General features: G+C 37.7%; 1 protein-coding gene across 4 annotated transcripts in view; it reads right to left on the bottom strand.

The window, feature by feature from the left end:
• Positions 1–4,209: 4,209 nt before the first annotated feature.
• slc4a4b (solute carrier family 4 member 4b) overlaps positions 4,210–10,663 on the bottom strand; it is a 36,251-nt gene continuing 29,797 nt past the window's right edge. For all 4 annotated transcript variants that reach the window (XM_053649680.1, XM_053649681.1, XM_053649682.1 and 1 more), the window contains 11 exons: positions 9,305–9,418; positions 8,836–8,997; positions 7,857–8,035; positions 7,299–7,371; positions 6,560–6,628; positions 6,271–6,378; positions 5,934–5,999; positions 5,480–5,641; positions 5,241–5,334; positions 4,726–4,796; positions 4,210–4,601 (listed from right to left, as the gene is read on the bottom strand). In XM_053649680.1, the coding sequence (XP_053505655.1) occupies positions 4,762–4,796; positions 5,241–5,334; positions 5,480–5,641; positions 5,934–5,999; positions 6,271–6,378; positions 6,560–6,628; positions 7,299–7,371; positions 7,857–8,035; positions 8,836–8,997; positions 9,305–9,418 (1,062 nt within the window). In that variant the 3' untranslated portion in view covers positions 4,210–4,601; positions 4,726–4,761. The remainder of the gene's footprint in view (positions 4,602–4,725; positions 4,797–5,240; positions 5,335–5,479; positions 5,642–5,933; positions 6,000–6,270; positions 6,379–6,559; positions 6,629–7,298; positions 7,372–7,856; positions 8,036–8,835; positions 8,998–9,304; positions 9,419–10,663) is intronic.

Below are 10,663 nucleotides of genomic sequence, written 5' to 3'. Positions count from 1 at the left end.
ATCACGTGCGCGATTCGCTTTGCGTGTCAGAATGTCTGAACCCCAGATTTTACTAAACCCCAGATTTTACTTAATCCCAGATTTTCCCCCTTAAATTCAGTATGGTTCTCCCTGGCTTCACTATAGCACTCCATGGTAACCGTGATGTGGTTTTATTCATTTCATTTATTTATTAGATTACGTGACTGTGTGCTTGCAGAGCTTGAGCGTAGGGTGACATGTTTACAATGGGCATTAGATACAGGCAAAGCTGGCGAGTAAACACGACGTAATTGTTATTTATTTGTTCGTTCGTTTATTTATTCATTTATTTGCTTATTTATTTCTTTAACCATTTTTGCTGAGTTTATATCCTAATATTTGTGCCGTTGTACCATTGTGTATCCACTAGGTGGCAGCAGATGACAATTAATAGCCACCCAATTTTAACGCAGCCTCCCACACTGACTTAACATTGTGTATCTGATCAACAGAGTGAGAGAGAGAGAGAGAGAGAGAGAGAGAGAGAGATTGATTGTGCCTTCAGGCTTCTCCACGTGATCTTCAGCAAACTGCAGAGGGCCAGAAATGTTCTTTTTGGAGTGCAGTGACTTTCTCCTTCTCCCACCCTAGATATGTAATATTGGATCATTTTCCTCAATAAATAAATGACCAAGTGTAATATTTTTGTCTCATTTGTTTAACTGGGATCTCTTTGACTACTTTTAGGACTTGTGCAAAAATCTGATGTTGTAAGTCATATTTATGCAGATATAGGCTATACAACTTTCTAAAGGGCTCACAAACTTTCAAGTGCCCCCGTAGCCATCATGATATGAGTCTTGAAGGACCTTTGAGATTTCACTCAGGAAGAAACTGAGAATCTACACTTGTAATTTTTTATCATAATTTTTTTTTTAAACAAATACTAATCACCAATAATATTCCAAATAAATAAACACCTTTCATATTGTATATATATATATATATATATATATATATATATATATATATATATATATATATATATATATATATATTAAGTTTGGTTCATCACTTTGTAAACCAGTTTTTTTCTTTTCATTTTTATTTGTTTCTATTTGATTCAACATGAATGGGACAAGCCCTACTACGATCAATAAGCATGACAAGAACAATGTTCAAAGGTCCTTTATTTTCCATGTTTCATTTCTTGTTGAAAATACAATGTAGCACATCATATGTAGTGTAAGCATCCTCATAAAGCCATAATGACTTATTGTGTAGGTAAAACATAAACAAAACACAGAGCAACTGATTGTAATATACATCTCTAAAATGATTCATAAAACATACCCTCTGATTATAAATCAATTAATAATCATCATTGATCTATTATACAGTGCGCAGGAGAGTGCTGCTAATTTTTACATGTAGCTCTTTTAGGCAATTGAACTCATTTTAAATAGCCAGAATAATGCCACAATATATATATATATATATGTATATATAAAAAATAAAATAAAAATAAAAACACAGAAATGAGCAAATAAAGACTCAGAAATATTTAAGAGAGTTTTGCTGCATCCCAATTCACTTACTTATATTATTCACAAAAGGAGTACATACTATTGAGTGCGTAGACTGCAACACTGGGACATACTACCATCATGTCACAGAAGAGAACGTTGTTGCCTAGTTACGCACACTGTCTCCATTCACAAACTCCTCCTTGCATTTCAGCTTTTCTTCATTTATTACTCCTTAAATAATGTATTCTATATCGTTTTATTCACCATTTCCCTTCATTTCTTTTCCCACATTTAATTTACACATCTCTAAACTGTCAACAAGGAACCGTCACAAAACTCCTCCCTCACGCAAGGGGTTGTGGACAATATTAGCCAAAAAAGCGGCCATGGATCCACACTTCGTAAATCTACCGGGAAAATGCTAATACAGACGCAAAAGACTCCATAAATCCTGACCCAAAGCTTCTGACTCACACCTGACTGAAACTGCTCAAACACAATAGTGTTGCTTTCTATTTGAATAGTGTCGCATCTTCTCATGCGGTACCTTTGTGAATGAGTTACTGATACTGATTGAGATTTAATGGATACAAAGGCATTAATTACCAATGTTGAGTTATATATTATGGACTGGCCACTTTAATAGGAACAAGTGTGCACCTGCTCATTCATACTATTCTCCAATCAGGCAGTCATGTGGCAGCAGCACAAGGCATGAAAGCAGCAGATACACAGATACAAGAGCTTCAGATAATGTTCACGTCAAACATGATCTCAGGGATTCTGACCATGTCGTGGTTGTGGTGCCGGACAGGCTGGTTTGAGTATTTCCGAAGCTGAGGATCGCCTGTGATCTTCACACAGAACAGTCTTTAGAATTTACTCAGCAATTTTGAGTTGAATTAATAAATTAATTTGAAATGATATTTTAAACGATTTCTATTTATTGTCCATTGCTGATATAAATACACATTGAACAACATATGTATAAAAAAAACCTATATACTAGCTAAATCATGACTTTGTTTTTGTTTTTTTTGTTTTTTTAAATGAAGTACAATAAAAATATATTTGCACAGATTATTCTGAAAGTACATTTAATAAAATCACATTTTAATCTCCTCAAGACAAATCTGACATGTACTTAGAAAGACACCGATTGTGTTTTGCATACTTTATGGAAGATTATTATAATTTGTAATAAAATGATTACAGCAATCTCAGTTGTGCCCACTCTTAGGAGAACAAAGCTTTTATCACAATCACTCCATATCTGCACAGATAAAACTCACAGTGCCTGGCACTACAGCATTCTAAGAGGTAGAGCTATGATTCAAGGTTAAATGTAATAATATGAAGTCATCAGTAAAGTATACGTGTGCAGCATTGGTTCAGAAAAACAGATAAGATAGTGAAACATATTTTGGTTTCAGAACTGATGCTTCTTTCTATTATTTATAATATTTGTTTATTAAAATATTTGATCTAATTTGCTCATTTAGATGACCTGTTTGGGCTAAAAGACAGATTCTGCACAAATTTAAGACTCTTTAACTGAGAATAAGATATTATATAATATTAGGCAAAATTTTCATATTAAATACTCAATTCTTTGCTTTACTTTGTATGAATATACCACTCTGCAAAATGACACCGTGTTAACTCATGTCAAGCCTTAATCTGTAAATGATTTCTTTTTAAACATTTACAATATTGTTCATATATTTAGAGAAGTGTTTGATCTAGATTACAAAATATTTCCTTCTTACAGTCACAGTGGGTTTTAAGTCCAGTAATAGCATTTCATTTCCTCATACTCTTTGTATTTAGTGAGTTAACGATACTGATTAAAATCTAACGGACAAAAAGACTCAGATAAGATACAGTCACGAAGTTAAAGATGAGAGTGCAATGGTTTAAGTTTCGAAATTTTACATTCTGTTCAGATCAAAGTTGCACCTTCCTGCCAAGCATGTACAATATGTATCCATTTTCATATATTTTACAGTTGTGCTCATAAATTTACACACCCCTTGCAGAATCTGCTAAATGTTCATTATTTATTTATTTATTTATTTTAAATAAGAGGGATCATGTTGTTGTTTATTTAGTCCTGCCCTGAAGAAGTTATTTCACATAACAGATGTTTACATATAGTCCACAAGACACAACACTAACTGAACTTACACAAATTACCCTGTTCAAAAGTTTACATACCCTTGATTCTTAATACTGCGTGTTGTTACGATTGTGTTTATGTTTTGTGAGAGTTGTTCACGAGTCCCTTGTTTGTCGGCCCGCAGTTAAACGGCCCGCTGTTCTTCAGAAAAATCCTCCAGGTCCTGCACGTTCTTTACCTTTCCAGCATTTTCTGCGTATTTGACCTTTCCAACAGTAACAATATGATTGTGAGATAAATCTTTTCACACTGACGACAACTCATACAAAACTATTACGAGAGGTGCAAACATTCACTGGTGCTCAAGAAGGCACGACAATACATTAAGAGTCAGGGGGGTGTAAACTTTTGAACAGGATTATCTTTAAATTGTTATTTTGTCTTCTGGGAAAAATGTAAATATCTTATGTAGCTTCTCAAGGACAGTACTAAATGATAAAAAAAGAGCCTTAAACAAAATAATTTACAAAGATCATCCCGTTAAAAAGTAAATAATAACTGAATATACACAAATTAAATGCTGATTTGTGTATATTCAATTATTATTATTATTAAGTCTTGTGTTATATATGTAAACATCTGTTATGTGTAAATTTCTTCTTCAGGGCGGTACTAAATAAACAAAATGCCATTTTTATGCTCCCTCTTATTTAAAAAAGAATATTAACATTTTTCAGATTCTGCAAGGGGTATGTAAATTTATGAGCACAACTGTACATATAATTCTATTCAATGAGATAAATAAGCTATATCCCATTGTACAATTGTATTTGTAGACATCTAGAGTTGGCCTGGGACTTTGCATAAAGCTAGTGCACAGAGCATGAGGGCTAAAGGGTTGTCTCATCCGCCTGAGATCTCCAGAGATATCTGTTGAGTTTGGGGTCCACATCAGCTCTGTTTAGAGGTACAGACTTCTTAAATAGGCTTGGCTGTGAGAAAAAGACACATACATGATGTCCTCTTATATCTGGTCATTCTGAATCATTTGAGTAATTTGAAGACATTATGCTTTGTGCAAAAAAAAAAAAGAAGCTCTGAATCTGGCGTGTTTACCTTGACACAGGCTGGGACGGACAGAAACCCAGGGAGTCAGTATGGAGTGAGGAATGACATGGGCTTATTTCCTGTAAAATATTCACATGCAGTGTTAAAACAATTCATTCAGATATACACGCAGATCATCACGGGTTCAAGTGCAGCAAAATATAAGCACACAAAGAAAAGCATGCGGAGAAGTAATACAGCAGGCGTGTGTTGTAGTGTGTGTGTGTGTGTGTGTGTGTGTGAGAGAGAGAGAGAGAGAGAGAGAGAGAGAGAATCTTTTGCATGTCTAGATTAATGTTACTTAAAACATTTAAAGATTAATAACGTCCAGCAAGCAAAAACAGTTAAGGTTGATTCAAATCAGACCCGGCTGACTGGGAATTGGACTGAATCAGAAAGTAGGAGAGAAATCAACAGTAAAAGAGAGTGAGGCAGAAACCCAAGTCCATGGCAAAAGTGTGCAAGTTTTTAAAGAGTTTTCGACTGGAACCCTGACATTCATGCAGAATTTCTGCCCTACTCACTCTCTGAGGGTTTCTCTCCCCTCATTTGCTCTTCCTCCATCGTCTCCATGGATATCTTTATACTGGGAATATTTTCATTGGCTGGATAGTCTGACTGTAAAGCGCAGAGGGTGTACAAACTTACTCAAATGAAGTCATACTACCTAAGTAGGATTCATTACTGTTCAGTGACCAATATCTGTTTTGCACAGCTTGCTTTCTTCCTTTTTAGATAATGACACTCAGGACCGTTTTCTTACATAGTTTATGTCACTGTCAATGCTGCCCTTCTTCTTTTTCTTCTTTTTCTCATCCTCTTTCTTCTTCTTGTCTTTCTCTGGCATTACGTCATCCAGGTAGCCGAGATCATGCTGAGAGAAAATGTAATCCATCGCCTTCCTCACAGCCACCAGGGCCAAAATCTTTGACGCGTGAGGGAGAGTTATAAAAAGGGACAGACATATACAAGGATTAGGGTACGAGACAGACGTCCGAATCAAATCCCTGAAAAAGAGTGGAAGTGCTTATATCCCCACACTTCATATAAAAATGTACAGCAGAAATGATTCAATTAAGACAACATTGTTCAATTAATTTAGGATTTGGATAGAATTCATGTGTGTGAAAACAACCCGGTCATGAGGACATCCCGCCCCTCCGTGATCCTGGCTAGGAACTCAAGTATTCTGGCCAAGTGTGAAACTACAGACTCACCATGACTGGGAAGATTATGGCTGCCACAGTGGACTTCAGGATCCAAAGCAGGGCGAGACAAAGGATCTGTGCACAGACACGTGTATGTGTACATTACACATTCATTCAGTGTTATACACACATCTGGTTTTACAGCAACTCATACAGAATCAACCAGAACCGCACAACTTCTGATCGTCACTGTGCAGCTCAGTTCATTTCCCTGCTCTAACACAGCTTGGCTTAAATAGCTCTTGGGTTGGATCAGGTGTCTTAGTGCAGAAAAAACTGTCCAAACTGTCCTATACTCTGATCTTGTGAGACCGAATCTGAGCACTTCATTACACGAAGAGACAACCTGGATGAAGCTGAACAGGTGAACTCGACGGAGGGGGACATGGCGTAAGTAGATCAGATCTGGCTGGTGTTTCGCTGGCATCAGAAACAGTTTCAAGCGATCCATGAACTACACACACACACACACACACACACACACACACACACACACACACATTAACATCGAGACATACATTCAAGTATCTCACACTCACTGTATTGTAACATCAGAAAACATGAAAACCAGAGACATGCCTCGCTAATATTAAAGGATGTGTGTGTGTCCAACACGCAAGAGCTCAAACTCTCACCTGCACTCCATTTAGCGATGCAACTCCCATATAGAGGAAGACACCATAGAGCACTGGCATGGGGATGAACTAAAGAGAAAAGAGAGGACAATATATGTGAAATAAACAATACGGATATCCCATAGCTGAAACAACATGCACCAAATAAACAGAATCAATAAAAGAAATGTGTGTATGTTGAGGACATGTAGTGTAATTATAAGACAGACATCCAAAGGATAACCTGAATGGAAATGACTGAAATAAATATCAAATAAAAATAAAATGTTGGACTGACATTATTGTAGATAAGGATCTAATAAATTACCAATCACACAAAACCTCAGCACCCTGTTCTTTTACAGTACGCGCACAACGAAATTCTTCCAAATCAGTGGCTTGGGAAATGAATACTTCCCAGGACAGCCTCATTTAACTGTTTCCTTTGTTTGACTACGTTTTAAAGCCACGTTTTCAGAAAAATCCTTTTTTCCCGATTGCTAGGTCACGGCTGACTCGTGACGTAGCATTTGATGTACGTATGACTACTGAACTAAAAAGGCAGTTCCTGAGAGCTGGACTAGACTGAATCATGTGATACGCATGGGAATCTGACTTCAGATCTGTGAGACATTCACACACATGCGCACACACACAAAACCAGCCTCAAATCATACGCTGTAACTTTCCAGAGGGAAGAGAGCCACGTAATCATACTCATTTAGAACAGAAGGATGAAGCTGTTTTTAGTCCTGTGTACCTTAAGAACAGGTGCCATGAAGACTGATAGGCCAGTTAGGAGGAAGACGCACAGTCCAGTTACTCTCTGTTCCCTAAATCCAGGAGATTAAGCACACCCATCATTTATAAATAAACACTCGTGTAAGGTGTAAGAATTGTAACCCCATCTAACCCCATACTCATGCATATACCTATTCATGCACACACACACACACACACACACACACACACACACACACACACATTTGCATGTAATTAATTACATATATATGAGGATGGAGCAATGGCTAAACTGAATTCATTACATTGGGGTCTAAAAATCTGCTTCCACCACAATTACTCAGAAATCAGTTGCTACCATTTGGATGAAAAATATGAGAATTCAAACACATTAAAAGAGTGTGCAAACAGATATTAACACAACTGAGCATTTTATATGGATTCCTCAAACAGCTACAATTCTGTTTTAAATAATACACAATAATAAAACCTTATTTTCAGATTATTTCTGCATACTTCAGATTGTCTTCCAGTAAAAACTACAGGAACAGACATCACTCTCTCCCTCTCTCTGTACCTGACTCCGAGGAATTTGGGCTGTTCGCCTGGTGCTGACGTCTCGGTCTCCATCTTAAGTGAGTCAATGTGGGCGATGGAGATGACGGTGGCCGCTACGTACCACGGGAGGCCCATGAATGAGCACACGATGATCAGTACAGCCACCCAGAACAGGTCCAAATGGTAGCCGGCACCTTTCTGCTCTCCACACATAGACAACATTTAGGGAGGAGCTGAATGATACCCTTTCACAGTTTATTAATCCCAACTTGCCATTCAAGAACACAATCCTACAGTGTTGGCAGTGAAGTCAAAAACATGCATAAAACACATTCAGATGAAAAGGCCATACTGCTTATCCAACATATCCTGGAGCCTATCGCAGGAAACTTGGGGAACAAGGCGGGGGACAAACTGGATGGGGTGCCAACCCACCACAGGGCACAACTGCACACATTATGGACAATTTTGGAAATGCCAATCAGCCTACAATGCAGTTATTTGGATTGGGGGAGGAAACCAGAGTACCTAGATGAAACCCCTAGGTTTCATGAAGCATGGGGAGAACATGCAAATTGCAGGCACACAGAGCAGAGGCGGGATCCGAACCCCCAGTGCCTGAGGTTGAGGCAAATGTGCTCACTTCTAAGCCACCCTGCCCCCGAATAGGCGTCTTTATAAACTTTTTTTGTTTATTCTTTAATTTTTTATGAAATTTGCTTTGCTAATTTAAATAAAATACATCATTTAGAATCAGGGATCCTACTTACAAGACTGAGGTGCAGTCAGTAAAAAAAAGGCATTTTTGACATGGCATATAAACTAAAGGACTCTCTGTGATATACTCAGATAAGACACGTGAAGATGGGAAGGTTTCCTACTTTCTGGATTTATTGAGGCTTGCGCATCTATGATTGTAAATAGGAATGTGTTGCTGCCAATTATCGGTTCATCACTGTGGACTGGACGACACACACCTACATAATGTGCACACACACCTTGAGTCTGTGCTCCTTCCTGTTGACGATGACAGCAGTGATCTGCTGGTCCATAAAGATGAGGATGGTGACTAGGAGTGCGGGGAGGAAGGAAGCCAGGTACACCCACCAGGGGTTTCTGCCAAAAGGGGGCACAAACCAGCCACGGTTTGGACTTGTAGGCTGGACACACACACAAAAGTTAGAAGAACCACACATGTATGACTCGTATGAGCAGATTAGTCTGAGGCTGTTGGTATTTTTTCCCAGAGAGAGGAACCAATGACACTTTCTGTAAGAACAAAGCTCGCTTTCTTTCTGCATGTAATTCTGCCCTTATTCACTATAATAATCAGTATTACACAGGAACAAAGAGATTATTGTAGGACATAGAGGAAAAACTGACAGCTCTCTCTCTCTCTCTCTCTCTCTCTCTCTCTCTCTCTCTCTCTCTCTCACACACACACACACACACACACACACCACTTACCTTAAATTCACTTGGCACTTCTAGTTTTGGTGTGTCCACACCAACCAGTGCATCAATCCCACAGAAGATCAGAATGGCCAGAATGATGGCAAAGTCACTGATCAGCTTACGCACCTGTCAATCAAAGAATTAATCAATCATTCAATTCCCGTAATTAAAAATCTTTGTATCATATTACAAGGAGTATACTACATCCAAAAAAATTAACATTTGCCTGCCATAACCTTAACACTAACTATTCCAGATTTCCTCTTCAAGGTATAACACAATACCAATATACACTGCTGTGAAAAAGTATTCGCCCCCATCCTGATTTCTTCTGTTTTTGTGTATCTCACATACCAAATTGTGTGTCAGAAATTAAAACAAAATCTAAGATAAAACAAAGGCAACCTGAGTAAACACAAAATATAGTTTTTAAATGATAATGTTATTTATTAAAGCAAAAAAGTTATCCATTACCAACTGGGCCTGTGTGAAAATGTATTTGCCCCCGTAGTTACTAATTCCCCAAATCTATGAAACTGCATTGATAATGGGGTTCAGCTGCACGAGACACAACCAGGTCTGATTACTGCAAACCCTGTTCCATCACATCTACACTTACATAGAACTTTATCATCAGCATGGAGTTGGTTAAAAGTCTTACTCAGTAACACACTGTGCTGAAGTTGAAAGAAATTCCAGAAATGATGATGAAGAAGGTGACTGAAATACATCAGTCTGGGGAGGGTTACAAAGCTATTTCAGAGGCTCTGGGACTCCAGAGAGCCGCAATGAGAGCCTCTCACTGTTGTTTTTTTAAATATATATTATATTTATAAATAAATAAATAAATAAAACGGTATTGTGTGTTTACTCAGATTGCCTTTGTTTTACAGTATGTTGCATTTCGTTTGAAGATCTAAAACTATTATTATGAGATATACACAAAAACAGAAGAAATCAAATACTTCTTCACACCACTGTATGGTCATACCCAGAATGGCCTGATCTGATCAAGTCATTACTGTTGATTAATTGTTATTAAAATAAAATGAAAAAACATACATATAACCATATAATTGGTTTAGTAAATTTTTTATCTGTCCTGTGAAAATGCCACTCGGGATCAAGTATAAGTACAAGGCTAGAAACTAATGGAGAGTAACGAGCTTTTAATGAGCAAGGATTGGGTGTAATCACAGATTTTTGGCAGGATTTAGTGATGGATATTTTCCACCTCCACTGTGGAAGTCAGTGTTCAGCAAAGATGAGTTTAGTGCTCTCTCTCTCTCTCTCTCTCTCTCTCTCTCTCTCTCTCAGGGATTAGGCTGGTGGAGATGCATTTTCACACACACAAAAACATCAGCTTTTACT

This window comes from Ictalurus furcatus, chromosome 18 (genome assembly GCF_023375685.1).
Source record: "Ictalurus furcatus strain D&B chromosome 18, Billie_1.0, whole genome shotgun sequence".
Taxonomy (NCBI): Eukaryota; Metazoa; Chordata; class Actinopteri; order Siluriformes; family Ictaluridae; genus Ictalurus; species Ictalurus furcatus.
This window is presented reverse-complemented; position numbering and strand designations above follow the sequence as displayed.